Source organism: Periophthalmus magnuspinnatus, chromosome 13 (assembly GCF_009829125.3).
Source record: "Periophthalmus magnuspinnatus isolate fPerMag1 chromosome 13, fPerMag1.2.pri, whole genome shotgun sequence".
Classification (NCBI taxonomy): Eukaryota; Metazoa; Chordata; class Actinopteri; order Gobiiformes; family Gobiidae; genus Periophthalmus; species Periophthalmus magnuspinnatus.
The window spans coordinates 26153312-26176222 of NC_047138.1; the positions used below are offsets into that span (position 1 = coordinate 26153312).

The 22911-nt window shown below is 38.2% G+C and overlaps 1 protein-coding gene and 1 long non-coding RNA gene across 3 annotated transcripts in view; one reads left to right on the forward strand and one right to left on the reverse strand.

Moving 5' to 3' along the window:
* The window catches only part of clcn2c (chloride channel 2c), a 193695-nt gene that overhangs the window by 73317 nt on the left and 97467 nt on the right, over positions 1-22911 (forward strand). For both annotated transcript variants that reach the window (XM_055226034.1, XM_055226035.1), the window contains 6 exons: positions 2510-2641; positions 6076-6204; positions 8610-8743; positions 13444-13521; positions 18841-18919; positions 20898-21023. In XM_055226034.1, coding sequence (XP_055082009.1) covers positions 2510-2641; positions 6076-6204; positions 8610-8743; positions 13444-13521; positions 18841-18919; positions 20898-21023 — 678 coding nt within the window. The remainder of the gene's footprint in view (positions 1-2509; positions 2642-6075; positions 6205-8609; positions 8744-13443; positions 13522-18840; positions 18920-20897; positions 21024-22911) is intronic.
* LOC129456737 (uncharacterized) overlaps positions 11673-22911 on the reverse strand; it is a 220596-nt gene continuing 209357 nt past the window's right edge. The window contains exon 3 of the long non-coding RNA XR_008648916.1: positions 11673-11694. This is a non-coding gene — a long non-coding RNA (uncharacterized LOC129456737). The remainder of the gene's footprint in view (positions 11695-22911) is intronic.

Consider the following 22911-nt stretch of genomic DNA (forward strand, 5'->3'; position numbering starts at 1 on the left):
GTATTATGTACTTTATTTTTATATTTATTAAAATGTATGTAGAAGTACTACTCAGTTGTGCTCAATCTGTACTTTGATCTACTAGTAGAGATACCACGATCTCAGATCTTGGTTATAGATTTATTTTAACTTTTGAAAAGGATTTTTATTAATTTACAATTATTCACAATATACAACAGGCTGCTTTTTGGAGTATATATTGAATTTAAATTATTTAAACCACCTATATTACACAAAATGTGAGCTTTAAGCCATGTTAGAATGTTGTTACTGCCCCAAAAACGTACCTGGAGTTGTTTTGTTTCATTCACACATGTTTTAGTAAAACCTTTATTAGTCTATCTACATCTCCAAAGCTCAAAATGCTCTGTTCCACCTTGTGATGTCATGAAGTGGTAGTTTTCAGATTAATATCTACCATTTACCTTTATCAGCAATTCCAGAGCTGAAATCATTCAAATGATTCTAGTGATGGTGTATAAACACAGTGGAGCACTTCCTGTATTACTACATGGCATCACAAGGTTTTTCAATGTGTTTTCTGTTTGAGAAAATAACTTTTTTTTTTTTTTTATTATTATTGACTAACAATAATTTTGACCTACTACTATATTTTATGCAATTTCTGTTTTTATATTTATCACTATAACTACTAATACTCACTGCTTTTAATTACCATTCTCCAACAAGGTCCAAGTTCTCAATAAGTTATAATAAAAGTTTTGAAAATCGGATACTAATTGATACTAAAACTATATTCACATTTGAGCAGGTATAAATACTAAGAAGTCACATTCACAGGACAGAAATGAACCTTTCCTGAATAGCTTTAGAATGATCATGAGCTGCATCAGAACAAGTATAAGACCACACACTAGTATACGCCCATGGACCACTATGGAACCTACTTGGATGACTGAGGGATTACACCGGATTACACCGAAGACCACATGGGAATATAAACAAAGTCCAGTCCAGTCCTTAGTATCAAAATCAGAGTTTGCACAATAAGCAGCAATATCGTCATGAGGCTAAAATGTCAAACTTTGATTATCTTCGGCCATAACCAGTTCTTTAAAGCTGTACATTACCATCCATGCTTATATACAAACCTATCCATGCAATTAGACAGTACAATACATGTGTAGTTACAATGTGATCTCCCAATTGGTAAAAAGTAGCCGGCAGGTTACATATCGACATGTACTTCTCAGTATGTTTGAGAGGGGAGCGAAGGTAAGACAGGAGATTATGCAAGTGATGTGTCATTAGGGGGCCCCGCTGGTCCCTGGAGGAGCATCCCACAGAGAGAGAAATGAGGACACACTCAGAGCAGGGGCCAATGGGGGTCTCTGTGATTACAGTGTGCATGTAATGAACACCCTAGTACACATAATTGTTGCCATTAGTACAATGTTAGCGAGTACAAAAAGTTTGCATCTAAAAACACAAACCAAATCAAAGAAAATTCCTTTTTTTTATGTTATTGCCTTGCTGGGAATGTTCTTGTGTCAAGGAAAATATACTTGGATACAGAAGGCATAGCCACCAACCCAAGTCATAAGTCAGATCTGTGGAGAGGTGTCCCCACTCACCTTACAGTGTCATTTATGTAAGATTGCCAAGTTTATTGCTGTACCATGGAACATTACAGGCTAAACAATAACATCTCGGTGGAGACAAGTAAGTGGTGGTACCCATCTCCTGAACAGTTAGATAGTGCACATTTATGGTGGCATTTAATTATTCATCTAAAATTTACTACAAACCATACAAAGGAGTTCATAATCATATTTTCATTGCAGAAACTTTTTTTTTTTTTTTTTAATAAGAAATCAAAGTTATTTGGTTCAACATTTAATGAGATTTTGAAGAATATGTGAGCCATCATAAAACATGGCAGAATTGAACCAACAACTCTGGATAGTAGGTTTATGGCTTTACTCCCTAATCTACTACCAGATATAATTTGTAACTAACCAATAGAAAAAGCGACACACATCAACAATCATAAGACTTTGTACATTTTGAATTTCAGTTCAATATTGTCACCGTGTGTTGTTTTTAGTCTGTTTTTGGCATATTCATTTTTCCAAATCCTTCTATTGAGTCTTAATGTGTACTACTTTTTATTATATTGACAAGATATTTCCAATTTCTGAACCTAAAACACAACAAATCCATTATATTGTATGTGTTGTGCGCTCATTAAAGGTCCTAAATTACGCAAAAAACACAGTGGAGCACTTCCGGTGACATGACATGACATGAGTGTTTTCAGTTTGAGAGAAGAACTAAATACGCAGGGTTTGTGTGTTAAACATGTGTGAATGAAACAAAACACAACTCTGCCTATGTTTCTGATGAGGAAACATCATTTTAACAGATCAGCCCTTTAACCAAACTTGCTCATCACCAGACTGCTTTGTGAATCTTTCATTGCTTCCCCTGGTCGTCCTGGATGCTGTTCTATGGCTGTACTGATCTGAGTTGTGTCTCTTGTGCTCAGTCTGTACGGTGCGCTGTCAGAAGTTCCTGATCTCGCGAGTCGGGGAGGACTGGATCTTCCTCATCTTGTTGGGCCTGGTCATGGCTCTGGTCAGCTGGGTCGTTGACTTCTGCATCGCCATCTGTCTGCAAGGTGAGCACATGGTCTTGTATGCGATTAGGTTTCCACAGAATATAAGAACTCTGTAATGTAATACCTGAATGTGTAGCCCACTGTATGATTCTCAGACTGCTTCAAATGCAGGAATGCCATTTTCTCAGTGATATAGACTGTATATATAAATGGACATGGCTAGCCGCTGTGTTCCAAATAGGAAGTGAGCATCGGTGCGCTTCCGGCTGCACAACACAAACAGTTACAAGAACAACAAAAGATGTCAACTTTGAGGGTAAGAGAGGAGATGGTAAGAAAGGCGGAAGAGGAGATGGAGCGGAGGGTGAAAAAGAGGAGGATGAAGAGGGGTAGAGAGGGGACGGAGAAAATGGTTAGAAGAACAATGTAAGATGTCAACTCTGAACTAAACTCCAAATATCAGATCAGTACAATATTTAGTTTTAAAGCACTAATCGCTATAATAACAGTCCTTTCTGAAACCCATGGGTATAATTTCTTCTATTGCGTTCTTCCTCCTCTTGTTACTCTTGTACTGACATTTGTGAGTGAGTGGAAACTGATGGTCAAACGTCTTTGGGCCTTAGGTGGGGTAGAAAGTTGTAGTTGCTGGATATTAAGATTTGTAAACCTCCTAACCCCAAACAGTAAAAACTGGCATATTGTTGAGTTTGCAGATTCACAAGTCGAACAACCTCTGTGGACTTAAAATTGTCAGATTCTTCACCCAATGAGGTTGACTCTTTTAGACAAAGTGTTCAACAACATGGCATGAAAGACAGGATATAGAATTGGAACAGAAAACACAGGCAGCTCAGGGGTAACAGAGGTGCAGTCGTGAGGGTGAGAGTCGGAACAGGGGAGCAGGTGGAGAGAGGAGAGGAGGGGGAAAGAAGGAAAGAGGAGGAAGAGGGCAGAGCGAGAGAGGAGGAAGAGGGCAGAGCAAGAGAGGAGGAAGAGGTGGAAGAGGGCAGAGCAAGAGAGGTGGAAGAGGGCAGAGCAAGAGAGGTGGAAGAGGGCAGAGCAAGAGAGGTGGAAGAGGGCAGAGCAAGAGAGGTGGAAGAGGGCAGAGCAAGAGAGGTGGAAGAGGGCAGAGCAAGAGAGGAGGAAGAGGGCAGAGCAAGAGAGGAGGAAGAGGGCAGAGCAAGAGAGGAGGAAGAGGGCAGAGCAAGAGAGGAGGAAGAGGGCAGAGCAAGAGAGGAGGAAGAGGGCAGAGCAAGAGAGGAGGAAGAGGGCAGAGCAAGAGAGGTGGAAGAGGGCAGGGCAAGAGAGGTGGAAGAGGGCAGGGCAAGAGAGGTGGAAGAGGGCAGGGCAAGAGAGGTGGAAGAGGGCAGGGCAAGAGAGGTGGAAGAGGGCAGGGCAAGAGAGGTGGAAGAGGGCAGGGCAAGAGAGGTGGAAGAGGGCAGGGCAAGAGAGGTGGAAGAGGGCAGGGCAAGAGAGGAGGAAGAGGGCAGGGCAAGAGAGGAGGAAGAGGGCCGGGCAAGAGAGGTGGAAGAGGGCCGGGCAAGAGAGGTGGAAGAGGGCAGGGCAAGAGAGGTGGAAGAGGGCAGAGCAAGAGAGGTGGAAGAGGGCAGAGCAAGAGAGGTGGAAGAGGGCAGAGCAAGAGAGGTGGAAGAGGGCAGGGCAAGAGAGGTGGAAGAGGGCAGGGCAAGAGAGGTGGAAGAGGGCGAGGAGCGGGTAAGAGAGGAGCGGGTAAGAGTGGAGGGTAAGAGTGGAGGGTAAGAGAAGGAAAGGAGGAAGAGGAAAGGAGAGGGTAGGAGATGATGAAGAGGAGAGGGTAGGAGATGAAGAGGAGAGGGTAGGAGATGAAGAGGAGAGGGTAGGAGATGAAGAGGAGAGGGTAGGAGATGAAGAGGAGAGGGTAGGAGATGAAGAGGAGAGGGTAGGAGATGAAGAGGAGAGGGTAGGAGATGAAGAGGAGAGGGTAGGAGATGAAGAGGAGAGGGTAGGAGATGAAGAGGAGAGGGTAGGAGATGAAGAGGAGAGGGTAGGAGATGAAGAGGAGAGGGTAAAAAATGAGGAAGAGGAGAGGGTAAAAAATGAGGAAGAGAGGAGGGAGAGGATGAGATAAAGAAAAGGAGAGGGTATGGTGAGTGAAAGGGAGGAGGAAGAGGAGAGAGGTGAATTAAGAGGTATAGAGGAGGAAGAGGAGAGGGTAAGAGGAGGATGAAGAGGGGTAGAGAGGAGAAAGAGATATAAAGGAGGGGAGGGAGAGGGGTAGAGGGGAGGAGAAGCAGGAGAGGAGGGGGAGAGCAGCAGAGGAGTTGAGGAGGAGGGAGCCTTTGAGTAGATTGGAGTGATGGCAGGTGGATTTAAAAAGAGATGATGTGAACACTGGATTTGTGGGTAAGCTACCTTGAGTCCGAGAAGCAGGAATCACCAGTGAGATGAAACCTTGCAGGACAGACACTAATTCAAAAGGATTTTCAGTGTTCAGTCACTGTGTTAAAGCCGCTCTCAAGATGAAGCTAACGTAGTGAGCATTAGTGAGCTTTTAATGTGATTCTAAACATGAATCATGCCCATTATCATATAAACACTACACTGTGAAAAAAGTGAAGAAGAAGTGAATGTAAAATTCTCACAAATGTTCCCAGTACAAACAGTAAAAAGTGTAGAAATATAACACAGAACCCTTATTTGCAAGGCTTTTTTTGATTTACCGTTAACCTGTTTTTGACGTTTTTCCTCATCATTCTTTACTACTTTTGCATTTTTAGCATGGAATTAAATCCACTATTGCACTTGATGTTTTGGACCAAATTTAGAAAATTTTATTGTTTATGAAAAACAATTTAAAAGATCAAAATAAATAAATAAATAAAATAAAATAAATTGAACTTGTTGTGTAATCTCTGTAATCATATATTTTTGTGATAAATGAAATGGTTGAGGTCCAAATATACTGCACAAAACATGTTTATTTATCTTTATTTATACAGGGAGAGCCGAAGAGTACACTCACTCTTTTTCACGAGCGTCCTGTTCAAATACAGAAAAATACAACAAAAACAAAGCAAACAAATGACTACATAGGGCCATTCAAAACATTAAAAACAGGAGCAGGGGTGCATATAAATGTTTATTACCAGACTGTTAAAGTGCATTTGTGGCATTTGTATTCAATTTTGTCTGAAAATCACAGCAGAATTCCCCCCCCCCAATTTCAGTACTACTCCGGCCAGGTTTTAGACTTGGACAATCATGAAATCTCGTATTAAGTTCCTATATCAAAGTTGAGCAAACAAGTGAGCTATTCAGGCAGTCTCTGAAGATGAATACATTTTATACTGTTCTTTACAGGCACATTTTAGCATATTTCTGATGGATCATTTCAATATTGTCGGGATAATGACAAAATTTTCAAAATAACATTTTTTGTCAAATGCACCAACCCCTTTATGTTGATATATTAACTGCATATTGTTAATTTTAGTCGTGTGTTGTGTCCACAGCACAGAAGTGGATGTACGGAGGCTTGGACAGTAATTTGTTCCTGCAGTATCTGGCCTGGGTCACCTACCCTGTGGTCCTCATCACCTTTTCAGCCGGATTCACCCAGATCCTCGCCCCTCAGGCTGTCGGTATGTCAACACACAACATTTCCTGAGTGTAATCTATTCAAATCTATGTAAAGGGGTTAGTGAAAGCCATGGAAACTGCTTAACGGGATAACATGCTGCAAATCCACTCTAAGAATACAAATTTGTGTTGCTATTATGGCAGGAATTAAAGTAATACCAAAGTAGCATCATTTATTTTGCCTTTTGTAGTCCTGTGTCATTGGTAGCCACAACTTTCACCTACCTCCATCTCTTGCACTACATTCTTAAATGATCTCGTTAGTCTTCCTCTTGTTTCCTAGTACCTCTAACCCCAACATCTTTCTCCTCATATATTCACTGTCCCTCCTCTGTACATGTCCAAACCATTACAGTCTGTCTTCTCAAAAGCCAAAAAACAACTAATGTAAGCAATGGTATAATGTAACAAAGTAAAAATGGTAAAGTACTAAAGCAAAGTACAGATACCAATATTGTACTTAAGTATATTTTTAAGCGATTTACTTTTACTTCGCTATTTCTGAGAGCCAGTATCTGTACTTTCTACTCTGTTTATTATTGTTTTGAGACTTGCTGAGGGTTATTATAAAATCAAATCAAAAAGACTTTATTTATCCCCAAGGGGAAATTCAGATTGTAGGTCTCTTAAAATCTTCATCTGCCTTAAACCTCCTTATTGTACAGTCTTATGGCAGTCGGGAAGGAGTTCTTGTGACGTTCTGTCCTGCAGCTCACTGATCTCTGCTCTCTGTTGTTCAAAATCTGAATTCAGAGGCTGGTCCATGTTGTTCAGTATAGCATCCATCCTGCTGAGTGTCTGTTTCTACACTACCTCAACCAGTCTCTCTAAACTACTTCCTATAGTTAAACCAGCCCTCTCTATTAGAAAAAGATCTTAGGAGACTAGAAAAACTGAGTAATAAAATTGATCTTTTTTGGAATCTTCCACCACTGAACATAAGCAGTAACTCTGATGTAACCAATCCTAACCACAACATTCATATTAAAAGTTATAAGCTATTACAATAACATGGTGCACTTTTCTGGTGCTGGGCCTGCCACATTTTTTGTCTCCATGGAGATGTTTTTACTGTTACAGGAATGTTCCGCCATATGACATTAGTTAATTTTCTTTTTAATGTAAAGCAAGTGATACCTCTCCACAGATCTGAAACGTAACTTGGCCTGGTGGTGAGTCTGCTTTAAAGCTAGAATGCCTGTTTTACAAGGTGTCTCTGAGCAATAAAACCACCAATTTAATAAATACAAAATGTTAGTATTAATCATTTATTTATACTTGTTAACCTTTTGAGACATAAGCAGTTCAATGCCATACTGTGGAACATTAAGCCATTACTTCTCCATGATAGCGAACGAAAGAAATGACATGGTACACCTTCAAATTTGTCGATGGAGGAACTATAGAGAAGAGCTTATGTTATTGTTTTATTTCTTTATTGGTTCTTGGGCCTCTGGTGGGTGTGCATGTCTCTGGGGGAGCCCTCTGCTGCAGTATTCAATTAGAGCCCTGACACAGAACCAGCCCCATCAAAGTCATGGCCAGTGTGCATTGTTTTTGTCTATCCCTACCTCTCATCAGCTGTACAGCACCATTCACTGTGCTGTCACATTCAGTAACACAGGCTGATGAGACAAGAGAGCTCTGGAGTATCCAACTATAATTATTAGAGTAACAGCTCCTCTAAACATAAAGTACTCTGTAGATGTGTCATTTCTCATTAAATACATAAATTGGATCCGTATACATTTCTGTCCAAAGCAATTTGTAAACTATAGCTTGAAAACTGAAAAACTTCAACAGTAAAAAAAAAGCAACTACTCCATTCTGTAGCCACTGTCACCGCTTTTCCACCTTCAAAGCATTTTACATCAAGGAATCACTCACCTATTCACATACACATTCATACACCAGTGTACACAGACACTGGAGGCGTGGTGGGTTAACTGTCTTGCCTCTGATCGCTCAACCAATGATGTTTATGTCAAGAGTGGCCACTGATCCAAAGTCTGGTGGTTCGAATCCCAAACAACTCAGCTACTGCCACCCCCTAGTAAACAGTGTAACCACCTACATATTCAGAATACTAATTTTTAAGTGTATTCAGAATGCCACCAAATGAAAGAGTGTACAGGAATACAATTACTTTACTTATTAAAAATAAAAAGGAATACATTAATCTATTTATTCCTTTAATGGAAGTGAAAAAAATTTCAAATTCCAAAATGCCATTGTGACCTTGTTTGTTTTGATTTTTGTATCAATCCCTACTCCCGATTCATTTTGTCCCTGGACATAACTCTTGCCAGCAGGCATACACATCTGGCACATCACTTAAACCCAAAATGGACGATGTAATGAAAGTGTAGGGGGAACTAACTCAATCAATATATGTTTTTGTCCTTAGGCTCTGGTATCCCTGAAATGAAGACAATTCTGAGAGGAGTAGTGCTAAAAGAATACCTCACCTTCAAAACGTTTGTGGCCAAAGTCATCGGCCTCACCTGTGCTCTGGGCAGTGGGATGCCTCTGGGCAAGGAGGTAAGGACACTGCACCGTCCTGTATACCCTGTTCACTGTATATATGTGTAGGTGGATATTTAGCACATTGTGGGCACTAAAATCTGTATGCACGCTCAATTTTTAGGAACTTGCCTTCCTTAAGGGGACAAATGTCAGGTCCCTTTGATGTAAATCCTTTATTATTAGTGCAATAACATGATTTAACTTTACTATCGCAAGTTTCTGGAGGTGGTGTGTCGCCTGCATGATTCCATAAAAATAGTTAAAACCATACTCTATAATGTTCTCCTAAAGATGTATTAGTTGTTTGGGAATAATCGTCTTAATCTTAATCATAGCAGCATTAATAACAAATTTTCTATGGAAACAAACAGGAAGCCAAATAAAAGCCAGGTTTGTGGAGATGCAAGCCCATTCACAGTAAGGACACACATTTTTCTGTACAATAAACACAATAATAATAATAATAATAATAATAATACATAAACATGCTTTTATTTTAGTCTGCTTTTAACTAAGAAGTTATATACTGTAGTTTTAAAGTCCAGATATGGGAAAAATTGGTTAAGGTAAGAGTTTAGGTTAGTGTTAGTAACTGGTGACTATGGTTGAAATTATAATCAGTCTCCAGGAAATGAATGCAAGTCAATGTTGTGTCCCCAAGACGCATGAAACTCGATTTGCGTTTATGTATGTGTGTTTGCGTGTGTGTGCACTCTGTTTAATCAATGTCTCGATCAATATGTGCCTTGTGCGATTAAAGAGGAAGTAGACATAAGGTACCACTGCTGCAGGAAGATTTTAGATTGAATTTCATATAGCCCTCCCAAAACCAGACAGTTACAAAATATTTAAAGTGTAAGGAGCAACTGGACCACAATTTAAACTGAGCTATAATTTATCATGAACAAGACAAGTCCCACTATGTAATCAACCAAAGACTGAAGCAAAGCACACACAAAGATGAATAATGGATAAAACATAGCCCGCTGGGAGCTTGCCCCTCCTCTTCCTCCTCCTCCTCCTCCTTCTCCTCTTCCTCCTTTTTGCTGCATTAGATGGAAAGAGTCCAGTAAAATCTGTAGCATAAGCACTGCTGGTTCCCCTCTGTGCTCGTAGAGATAGTGTGATATGCTGCTCCTGTCCAACTACTGTAGTACAAATAGATAAAAAGTATAACGTAAAGAAGGGTACAATCTTTAGTGAAATAAAAGTGAACATAACAGTAGAGATGTAGTTACTGTATGAAAAATGTTTTGGTTCCACCTTAAGATGAACTTCAGTGCGCTAGCTGTGGACACAAGTAATTTAATACATTTAGTGTGGGACTAAACTCTAAATCTACTTTTTACTGCTTTGAGGCTGTTTAAGGTAGGAAAACAGTGTATATACACTTGCCAAGATCAACTGTCTGTGTGTACTGTGGCTCTGGGTGATGTTTAGTTGTTTAGTCCCACTTTAATCTGCGAAATTTGGATATGTCAAATTGTATACGATTAACTTAAACGTAGAAAAAAGCACAAAAAAAGCAAAAAGTCTGTGTACACTGGTGTGCAAATGTGTGTGTGAATGGGTGAGTGTTTCCTTGGTGTAAAGCTTTTTGAGGGCCTTGAAGGTGGAAGAGCATATATAAAGATGTGCCTATTTACCATATGGACACAGCAATCGCATTGGGTGATCCAGATGCATTATTTCAAGTTTTACAGCAAAAATGCGTATTTTCATCTAAATTTAAAATGAGTGACAGTAGGTGCATATCAGTATAGCAACTCTGCCCTGGTTTCAGCCACAGTTTCAGAATCCTGTAGTTTAAGGTCAGTGAGAAGAGAGTTCCACAGTCTGGGCCCAATAGAAGAAAACTTCTATTGGATCCAGACTGTCCAAAAACTGTATATTGTAACTGTATACTCTCTATGGAAGAAATTCATGAAACATATGCTAAATAAATATGAACATTATAGAGCTATATAAAGCGGGTGATTTGCTGTGACAACACCATTGGCCACAAACTGAAGTAAAACCATAGCTGTAGTAAAACAATGTTACTATAATTTATATATTGCATATATATCTATATATTTATATAAAGCAGTACATGTACCATTCTTCTCTCAGCTTCTGTCACCATCAGCTCTTGTCACTTGTGCCGTTTGTCTAACTGTTCTCACTGAATCTCAGTTCAGTACATTCACTGTCTGCGGACTCACTCCACATCATTCAGCTCTCACAGACCACTCTACAGTCTCTGGGCTGTTAGCACTGCTTGTCATAATGCTTGTTTTAAACCAATTCACTGTTGCATCACACTGTTGCTGGGTGGTATTAGCATTATAAGAAACATTGTAAAAGTCGTCTTTCCCGTTTGAGATTTTTTTGTATTCCGGTTCATTACAGCATGTAAATTCCTATGTTTGACTTCAACCATGTGGTCATAGCTCCTTGTCAATTCTCGATCTTGTCTGATTGGGGAAGCTAAGCAGGATTGGCCTGGTTAGTACATGGCTGAGAGACCACAAGGAATACCAAGTGCCACAGTGGGGCAGCAGTAGCTCTAGTGCATGACATTGTGTCCTTAAGCAATACACTTCACCCATCTTGCTTAGTATGAGTGTGGTGTGTATATGTGGCTATGGCAAGGTTGTGGTCAGAGGGGCAGATGGTGCAGATTGGAAACTTCATTTCAGTCAGTCTACTCCAGGTGAGTAAACAATGCACAAATCCGACTTTGAGAATCTGGAAAAGTATTATAAGATACATAATAACAATATGTGTTTTATATGAATTTGGCATTTGGAGTTTTATATCCTATCAACCAAACTGTTAAATTACACAAAATTTTGTCTTGTGAGCTTTTAGTCATGTTATAATGTAGTTACCACATCAAAAACATGGAGTTGTGTTTTGTTTTATTCACACGTTTTCCTGGATTATTAGTCATCCTACAGCCCCAAAGCTCAAAATGCTCTGTTCTGCCTTGTGATGTCATGAAGCAGTAGTTTTCAAGTTAAGAGCTATCTTTTTTAGTTTAGTAGAGATTGGCCAGGGCTGAAATTATCCAAATGAATCTAGTGAAGGTGTTTGTGGAGTTTAAAAACACAGTGGAGCACTTCCTGTATTACCACATGACATCATAAGGTGTAACGGAGTGTTTTCAGTTTGAGAAAAGAGCTCAGCCTAAATATGCAGGGTTTGTGTGTTAAACATGTGTGAATGAAACAACACACAATTCCAGGTATGTTTTTGATGAGGAAACGGCATTATAACATGGATCAGAAAATTGGGTAATATGGGCCTTTTAAGGTTACTTGACATTAAATAAGTAACTACTGCTCTAATTGTTGGCATCTTTGATCAGGGTTTGCTATAAAGGTAAATGCATATATTTCGGATTATGGTTGCAGAGCATGTAGGAGAATGCCATGCTAACTGTCTTCAACACATACTCCATCAGTGACATGATTTTGTTTGAATTGGGTCAGTCAAATGATCCTAAAGAAGTGGCTTGGTAATATATCACATTAGAGGAAGTCCAGCTGCTTAAATTATCTCCATTTCATGAATTGCAAATTCAATCTTCAAATTACAAAGGGCCAAAGTTGCCAGTTCATAGAAGAATGAGGATAGGACTCCCATCGGGAAGAGCGATGCATAGATTAAACTGGGACCCCTGTATATTTGAACTGCACAGATGTTCCTATCATCTGCATTTGTCTCCCTAGCGAGTGATGTGAATATAAAATGTAGAATATCTTATTATTTCAGCCTTAAAGCCAAAACAGTGTCGCTGGTATAGTGTTCCCAAAAGACACGAAGCCTGAAGAAATTACCGAAAATGTGTGGAAAGATTTTTGTCTTTGACATCGGCCCGAGGCTCCAGCTCTGCAGCAGTCCGCATTGCTCTACTTCCATTAACTACAGTAGCACTCTCCTCATGCTCACACTCTAATCCTGTTAGCTCCACTTGAAACTTTATCTGAGTTTTAATATTCACACTGCTCGTCTGTACTTTTCAATGGCAATGCGATCCTCCTTTGAAAATAAGGGTGGTATAGTTTGATTACAGATTTTATTTGGGAGGGACTTTTTATCAAGTTTGCACGTTCCGCAGTATTTTTGTTGGGTTCCTCAGGGTTCTTAGTAGATGGTATTTAAAACATAGACAATAGGCTTATCCCTCCAGCTTGACATTCTAGCTAGCTCTAGATCTGAAATAATGTAAAGGACAACTTTCTTGACAAATTGGTGTTTGTAGCAGCTCCTCTGTTCCGATGGAATTTCTCCTATGGGACACTAGCAAACTGTCCATCTGCCCCTCCGACCAACACACACACATGCACACAGATACATTCACACACATCACATTCATACCAGGCAATGTGGGTGAAATGTCTTGCCTAAGGACACAACAAAACTTTCTACTAGAGCCACTGCTGCCCCACTGTGGCGCCAGATATTTCCAGCAAAGTACTAACCAGACCTGGCCTTGCTTAACTTCTGAAATTTGACGAGATGGAGCATTGACAAGCAGATATGGCCATGGGCAAGATGTGATCCTAAACCTTGACCCCCTTGTCCGTACAAAAATCTGAGTCTGTCAGTGTGATATTCATGCGAGAATTAAAGCCTACACTTATGGAATAGGAACTTCAAAAGAAATTATAAAAAGTTCAAAAGATAAGTTACAGATATATTTTGTTTCCTTCTCTCTTCTCTCTCAGGGGCCGTTCGTTCACATAGCCAGTTTGTGCGCTGCTCTCCTCAGCAAGTTCATGTCTTTGTTTGGAGGGATTTATGAGGTGAGTATACTCTTAAGGATTTAACTTTTATCTCCTTTTACTTTTGTAGAAACTGTCTGTTGTCAAACATGATTAGGCATCCGTATACAAGATGTATGGTGAAATAATATGGACACTTGAAATGAGCATGAATACAAGGATGTCTTAAGGAAATTATCATAATAAATAATATATTCTGGGGATGTAATTTGAATATTTATAATTAAAGGTGCACTAAGTAACTTTTCTGCTGCCACCTGTTTATTGCCATGGAGATGTTATTGCTTTGCCAGGTATATTCCACACACATGAGTCTTATATTTACTCAATTGCAGATGTTCTGTTGCTCAAAAGTAACTGCACAATCATCCATTATTACTTTCTTACTAACAGCAGGCTTGCCTCTCCATTGATCTGACCTGTAACTTGGTCTGGGGATGTCACCTACTTGTCCATGAACAGAGACGGGTGGAACATTCCAGGCAAAGCAATAAAATCACTGTAACATTATATGCACTACATATACAGTCATTAGTTGAGGGTCAAAATGCAAATGGACATTGCTGACATGCTAACCGCTGCGTTCCAAGTAGGAAGTGATCATGGCCGCAATTCCAGCTCCATCGACTCTGGCTCCAACTCACTTTATATTGGAAGACTGTGCCCCCTCTCTCTGTAACTGCTGCAGTGAACCTTGCCATTTTGATCTTAAAATGTTCATATTAACTCACTCTACATGATCCTGCTGTTTTTTATTTGCTATTGTGTCTGGAAATCAAGATATAAACATTAATAACAGATAAATCTGGCACATTCTGACCCCAACGTTACTCCCGCTAACGTTAGCAACAGGTTTGATTGCTAAGTACATTGTCCTAATAAATAAATAAATAAATGAATGAATTAAATCTTGTTGAAGACAAGCAGATGGCATACCTTGATGGCAAGCTTGTAGTTTTCTGTTTAATAGTGTTGACCTAGAACATTAAATGACATCTCCACAGTTCTACGTAAAATGCCTTGAAAATCATATAAGCCTCTAACACTGTTGTTTTAGTCTGAATATAACAGTAAACACCAGATATCAAGCTTTGGGATATTGCTGAAGAAAGTGAACCCCAAATGTTCAAAATAGTTGTAAATGGCTTGAAAACTCTCTCTAAAAGTGGTTATGTAACAGCTTTGAAAACTGGGAGATCTGCATGAAAGATGATTGGATGTTTCTTCACAAACCCACCGGTGGTATTCACAATCATTTATTTAACTAATTTTTTTTACATTTTTTGAGCTACTTGAATAAAACGTGGTCTGCCCACACTTTTAGAATCGTGTCCATATTGAAATTCCTTTCATACCCTGAGCAGTCAACAAGCAGTGAATATGCAATTTCATGAATGTTTAAATAGTGTAAAAAAATATATTAAAAAAACAGGTTCTAGTTCATCTTCAAAAAACAGATTCACCACAGAAAGATGAAATTTAGAACACATCTTAAAAACAGCAAAAATAAATAAATAAATAAATAAACATAAAAAGGTGTGTTTTTTTTCCTTCCTCGCCTTCTCGAGTCTTTTGGGGATGAGAGAAAGCCTTATCTGTCTGTTTAAAGCTCAGAGCGGGTTTCTTGAGGCCGCATGACTGGTTTGAAGAGGAGCGATATGGAAACTGGGACCCGTGCTTGCTGCTTATCCAGATTACTTCAAACTAGTGTTGTATCCATAAAAAAAATCTAGAAATTGTAACATTTTAAAGCAAAAATGTACAGAATTAGGTTATTCCATCTGGGATCCCAACAGGCTGATACAAATGAAACACTTTGTATTCATTATCTTTCCTTTCTGCCTTCGTGTATGTTATTTTAGTAGGTTTAACACAGATGCTCTTCCAACTGCTCCTTATTAGAATATACAGGCTTGGGACTTGTGCTTTCATTGTTGACCCTTTATGGCTAGATTAGTTGCCATCATGAAAAGGCTATATTGGTTTTAGGTTGTATTATGTACCTCAGTCATTTAGTTAAAGGTGCACTATGGAACTTTGCTTGTCTCCATGGAAAAGTTAATGCTTTGTGTGGTTTGTTCCACAGTATGGCAATTAACTGAATTTCCTCCATAGACATAGATCTATGGACAGGCAAGGTTGCTTATTGTAAGTTTGTTTGTCAATGGATTTTGTAGCATTAAAGCTCCTAAAATTGAATAAGTGGGGGATATATATGTTTAATGCCATATTGCAGAATATTCCAGGCAAAGTAATAATATCTTTACGAAAACCAGCTGGTAGCGAGCTGGACCACCAAAAAGAAAAGTTACATAAATATAATTAAGATGTTAAAATATTGTGTACTACTTTTGTCAATACCTTTTCAAGATTACAAAACATGCAGAGACGGCTTGAAATCTTTATTTTTGCTTAACTGGACACAATGTTTAGTTTAACATCTGCAGTATCTTTACAAACCACAAGGGAGTGTCAACCTCAGTTTGGCATTCACACATTCAGAATCCACTTTAGACATTGTATTCAGACTCTTAAACTTCAAAAACATCAATTATGCCACCCCCTCACAGGTGCCACAGGGTAACAAGCAGTTTCACAACACTCTCACTGTTGTGGCTAATTGAGGTTTTGACTTTATCCTCAAATTCACCTCTTTTACAAATGCTCTCAATTCATTTTAATGTATCTCTTGTCATTCTAGTCTTAACGGAGGCTATATAACAAATCTGATTTACATTTTTAAGTTACAAAATCAAACACCAAACATCTTAAATTTCAATTGACAAAACAGCCAGCTACAGGTATACACACTTTTACATCCTTGTTATTGTTTAGTTCTAGTGCTTCTCTTCACTGCGCTCCCCTGTGGCCCTCATTACCTCCAGTGTTACCTACTTTCTTCTCTCTCCCTCCCCCTCTCTCCCTCTCCCTCCTCCCCTTTGTTTTCTCATTCTCGTTCTTTCTCTCTATCCTCCTTCTCTCCTCTTTACTGCAGCTTATGCCACATTAATGTTGACAGTGTATGAAGTGTACCCTGTGCACCAATCCCCTCTCTTCACAGACCTCAGTACTGTATGCTAACATGCTAAAGTGTTAATAGAGCCATGTGCGTATAGATGGCGTCTTCTCCACTGTATTAGTTCAATGGTGAATACATGTAAAGGAAGAAGAAATATGACTATTTTATATCGAAAATTCCGGCATATATAGTACATAATATAGTTCATAAGGCTACTTGGCTATTAACTTTATCATCTGCAATACTGTCGCCACAACGTAGAGTGTTTGTCCACCTATCCAACGGTTGGCGGTCTGAATCCAGTTTTTGATGTAAACATGACAGTGTCTGCGCACACTGGTGTATGAATGTGTGTGTGGATGGGTGAGTGGTTTCTTGATGTAAAGCGCTTTGAGAAGGTGGAAAAGTGCTGTGTAAAAATGTGACAGTTTACCATTTGCCATTTACTTTGATTTTCCTGCTGCCTAAAGGATCCTAGCCTTATATTAAAGGTAAATGTACTGTACATTCACAAAAAGTGCTACTCCTTTGTACTACATAAGGTATCTCTCCACAATATGGCATTAAATGTATGTATGTAAAGCACTCCACTCCAAGGATCTGACCTGTAACTTGTCTTGGTGGTGTCTACCTCTTGTCTCCATGGAGATATGTTTAATGCCATACTGTGGAACACCCCGAAGGTGAAGCAAAAATGTCTCCTGCATGTAGAATGGAAAGTTGCATGAGAATAAATGGGATTTGTCCACATGATATTAATGTGTAAAACTTGGTGCGATTAAAAAAAACAAAACAGAAAACATGATTTTATTTCGTGAGAGGACTCAAGAAATCAAAGCGCCATCTTTAACTACAAGCATTTGTCCATAGATAGACCTTGAGTAAACGTTAAATAGCCCAGATAATGATTACGCAATTTTAGTTTGAACATACTCTAAAAATTTCGGTCATATTCAACAGGTTAATCTGAAGTTTAGTATGTTTTGCAGTGTAAGCCATTTCCTGACTTCTACTTAGTCAGATGCAGAGCAGTCAAAGTCAGGCTCTTTCAGTTTGTTAAACCTGGATAAGCTCCTTCATGTGCACCTCATGCTACATACTAATACCAAACTCTATCACCTCTATGCTGCTAAAGGAAGTTAGTCATATAGGATCCAAGGTAAGTCGGATCAGGCAGCTCCTCTTCCCAGAATGCAACAGTGTCTTCGAGTAGCCTATAGATGCTTTTCTCCACTCTTCTTTTGATTAAAGGCTGATTTATATTTCATAAAAAAACACTGTGTGGATGTGGCTTGTGGATGAAGTTTATATAGATTTTTATCAATTGTATTAGTGGAGCATGTTGTCCATAAAAGTTTATAACAGATTTCAACAACAGCATGTATTGGAAGAAGTGGGAAATGTACATTATATAGGCATGATCGACATTTTACTTATACTTTAGTTATATTTTTGAAGTAAAAGTACTATTCCTAAGTATTTTGGTACCTCTTACCTCTATGAGTAAGTGTCTAAGTGATAAAAACCTGACAATATTAAATTTAGGTTTCTTTTCAAACTTTAGAACTACTACTTTTTTCTTCTACTTGAGAAATATTATATTTCATACATGGAAAGTAATAGAACTCTTACGTGGGTACAATTTTGGCCACTTTACCCACCTCTGTGTATTCAGAAATGGGTGTACTCTGCCTAATGGACCTAATGGACCCTAATCATTGAAATAAGTTGTCGTCTCGAAAGACAAGCAAACGAATCACTTAAAGGTTCTATATTACACAAAACTTATTGTGCGCTTTAAGTCATTTTATCATTTTGTTAACTCCTCAAAAATATACCTGAAGTTGTTTGTTTCATTCGCACATGTTTGAGTAACCCTTTATTAGTCTGTCTTTATCTCCAAAGCTCAAAAATGCTGTGTTCCACCTTGTGATGTAATTTCAAGTTAACAGCTACCTTTTACCTTTCAGTAAATTCAGTAGATAGTTCAGAAGAGATTGGCAATTCCAGGGCTGAAATGATCCAAATCATTCTAGTGAAGGTGTATGGAGTTTAAAAACACAGTGGAGCACTTCCTGTATTACTACATGACATCACAAGGTGATGGTGTTACTGAAACACTGTTCGTGTTTTCAGTGTTTTCAGTCTGAGAGATGAACACAACCTAAATATATGCAGGATTTGTGTGTTTAAACATGAAACAGAACACAACTCCAGATATGTTTGTGATGAGGAAACAACATTATAACATAGATCAGAAAATAGCGTAATATGGGCCCTTTAAAATCCTGTCTGACAAAAATCTGTCATTTTTATTTCAGAATGAGGCCAGAAATATTGAGATGCTGGCTGCTGCTTGTGCTGTAGGCGTGGGCTGTTGCTTCGCTGCCCCTATAGGAGGTAAGTCAAAGTGCAGCAACCTTTTTTTCACAAAACTAGGTTATTGGTTTGCTATGTTTAGATGAATCATAGTGACCTGGGTCTACCTTGTATGCGTCAACTCAATGCATAGCTGTATAGATGCTGAATTCAGGTCAGCTCTGTGTAGCTCTGAGAAATTGTATACGGGGAGCATTGACAAGTACAGTGTGCCCTGATTGCACTAGACCCAGTTAAGGTCATATCCCAATATCCCAATAACCAACTGCTGCCTAAGGTTCGTTATACAGTTGTCCTTCACAATAATGCGGTTAACCTTTTGGGGCTTGCTGTTTTGCAGACTTTTTTCAGTACAATTTTGCATGCTTTTTTATAGCACATGAACCTGCATCATGTTTTGCATCCTGATTGGCTAAGGGACTGTAGACCATTGTCAATCAATCTCCTCCATGTCATGTCTCCTGTACCGTACAGAATGCGTTCAGCTTACCAAATTTACATAACTGTTCGATCGCTAGCAGTGAAGTGAAGTGCTGTATGTTTTGCAAGTTTTCTCCCCGACAAAACCCACAATGTCACTAAAATATTCTGCACCGACAAAGGCACCTACGAAGCTTTGAACTTTGAGAGTGTTTTCTGAGAAAATTGTGTGGTGAGGGGTTTTACAGCCTTTAACATATATAATAATTGTAAAAAATGAAGCTGACTACTTTGCGGATTTCGCCTATTACGGGTTATTTTTAGAACGTAACCCCCGCGATAAACGAGGGACCACTGTATAACTTAGTCAATACACAATGTAGTTCAAAGTGCTTCCTTTCTGTATTTTGTAACTAGGCTTGTCACGATAACACATTTTGAAGTGTGATATATTGCTACAGTAATAACAGTAATGCAAATTAATCCCAGTAAACCGTTTTTATATAGACTGAATCATTAAAAGGCCTGTACTAAAACAAATACTTTTTCCATACCAAAACTAAACCTTAAAATCAGACCAGATGAACTTCATTAGACTAATAACAGAATATACCAATAATTAACCATAGAAGTCATTTATTCAACTTTTTTTTATAGGTCAAATGTTACTGTATTTATGTTGTAATACAAAGAAAATGCTCACATGATAAATATTGAGCCCCAAAATATGTTGTTCCAGTTTCATATATTGAATGATAAGTTGATTATTGTGAGATCTACTAAACACATACTTTTTTCAGTGACAAGTTGACCCTTGACTTTTAATTCTGAATGTTCTTTTGTTCTTTTGAGACCTATTATGCAAAGTGATTTACCAGCAGTGGTTGTTTTTGCTTTTTGCATTTTTTAAGTTGCATTTTGAGTGATTCATGCATGACTAATGCCATTCATTTTGGCATAAATGGAAAAAAAGCTCTGCTGGGACTGAATTATAGCTATCCGTTGGTGGGGCCATTAGCGTGGTCCAGCAGGGCAGCGTTTTGTTGTAATGATAATTATTGATGTGATTTCACGTATTAAGTTGTATTAGAACAATAATGTATTTTGAAAACAGAACGTCATCTAAAGGTTTCATAGACTAACTGTAACAAAATATATTTTCTTTAATTTCCTGGATGCCAGCATGGTTAGGCTTATCGTGAATTTTCATATACATACATGCATATATATATATATATATATAATCATTATCTTGCACCCTAATATATCAGCGGTTGTAACCTGCTAACCCACCAATATCTGTATTGTTGCACTCTACATGCTTCCATATTGTACCCCTTAGTTACAGAAACCATTAATTAAATTCAACCTTCACTCAAATGAAACTTGACGTCTTGAGATTCACTGAATGTGAGTTTGCACCTGATGTTGTGTCTGTAAATATAGAGGGTGCCATGGAGCATCAGAAATTACCCCCTCAGAGTTGTCATTGGCACATCTGTCTGACAGCAGGAGGGCTCTCAGCTAAACCCTGTGTTATAAATACTCTTTCTTTATTAAAGTGTAATTTTGTGTGCAGGTGTCTTGTTCAGCATTGAAGTAACATCCACTTTCTTCGCCGTGAGAAACTACTGGAGAGGGTTCTTTGCTGCTACTTTCAGTGCCTTCATTTTCAGAGTTTTGGCTGTGTGGAACAAAGATGAAGGTAAAGTACTTCAATTGTAAGTACTAGGCAATGCTGGAAGGTAACAAAATACAATTAGTAAAGTACTGTGATTGAGTACAATTTTTAGATATCAGTACTTAAGTAAATTTTACAGTGGATACTTTTTACTTTTACTTCACTACATTTGAGAGCAGGTATCTGTACTTTCTACTCCACTACTTTAATTGGCCTGAAAAGTAAAAAAAAACCCAAAAAAAACCTTTCATATGATTTGAGGGGTTATTTTATCATGTTTTTGAAAACATCCTGACTAAAGTTTTTGAGTTCAAACTTCTGCTTTGAGCAAACAAAAATAAATACACAAAATTCATGAGAAAATTTAAGAAACTGATTCATGTTGCAACTGTTGACCAAAATATGTATCTTTTTTTTTTAAGCAATATCACTACATTTAACACTTTAAGAGTAAAAAATAAAAGTGTTTTTAAACGTGTACTTATGTATTTATTTTTTTCATCTGAAACTTTTACTTGAATAACTTTTTGCCTCTGTATTTTGTACTTTTAGTAAAGTAACAAAATTGACTACTTCATCCACCACTGGTGCTAGAGTTCTTAAAAAAATCCATACCCATCAAAACTAGATGCTCATTTGACTAGGTATCAATATTGAAGAATTAGCATAAATTGGATAAAATTTTGACTTTTTCTGAGTAGTGTTAGTAGCTCTAATAGTGATCAAGAGCATTCAAAGACCACATGCAAATATAAATGGTAAATGTTCACTTTTATATAGCGCTTTTTCACCCGCAAGGCACTCAAAGCACTTTACATCAAGACACTGCTCACCCATTCAGACACAAATTCATACACCAGAGTACACAGACACTGGGGGCAAGATGGGTTAAGTGTCTTGCCCAAGGACACGATGACAGCATTAACCCGTGAGAGTTGGAATTGCACTGCCAACCTGTGGGTTCTGTCCGCTGTCCCAATGAGGTTCATGTTGAGAGCGGGACTCGAACCACCAAAGTTCGGATCAGTGGACAAACGCTGTACCAACTGAGCCACTGTCAAAATAAAATAAAATAAAAAATGTAAAGAAAGTCTTATTTTGTGTTAAAAATTACATTCTAAGTTATCAAGTTTTATTTACATCATGAAACACTAGTAAGTGGGCCAGTTAGGTTCAGTTTCAGATCACAGAACCTATAATATTTAATTGAGAGGTTATGCAAGTTGTTATTATAGATCATGGGCCATTATTGACACCGAAAGTCTTATGTTTGCACATTTATGTTTCTATAGTGAACTAAATAATTAAAATATATATTTTGAGCAGCAAATCAAATGTTCACTGTGAGTCAGATGAAGTCCCCACATTGGTATTGGTTGGCATTGGGTATCAGCAAATACTCAAAAGGATCAATATCATACTGTATATTTTATATATATTCAGTCTATTTAGGTTTTTTCTGTCATTTTTTACCTTATGTTTAATGAGTGCCCTATTTTTATTTTCTCATAGCTAACCAACCCGAAGCACTGTCACAGATTCATCTATAGACTGTAACGAGATTAAATAGTGCTTTACAACATGAAGTATTCACTTTTGTTTCTTAAATTAAATTACAGATACTGAAGTAAAAAGTTACTCGAGTAAAAGTATCACATGGAAAAATCTACTTAAGTAAAAGTATTTAAGTTCCTGTAAAAATGCATTTTAAGAGTGTTAAATGTAGTGATATTGGTCAAAAAATGATACAGATTTTGGCCAACAGTAGAAATATGAACCCATTTCTTTATTTTAGTTTTTTATGAATTTTTGTCTATTTGTTCTTGTTTGGTTTAAGTCGGACTTGGAGCTTGAAACTTTAGGGGATATTTTTACCATGTTTGTGGCAACATCCTGACTAATCATATGAAAA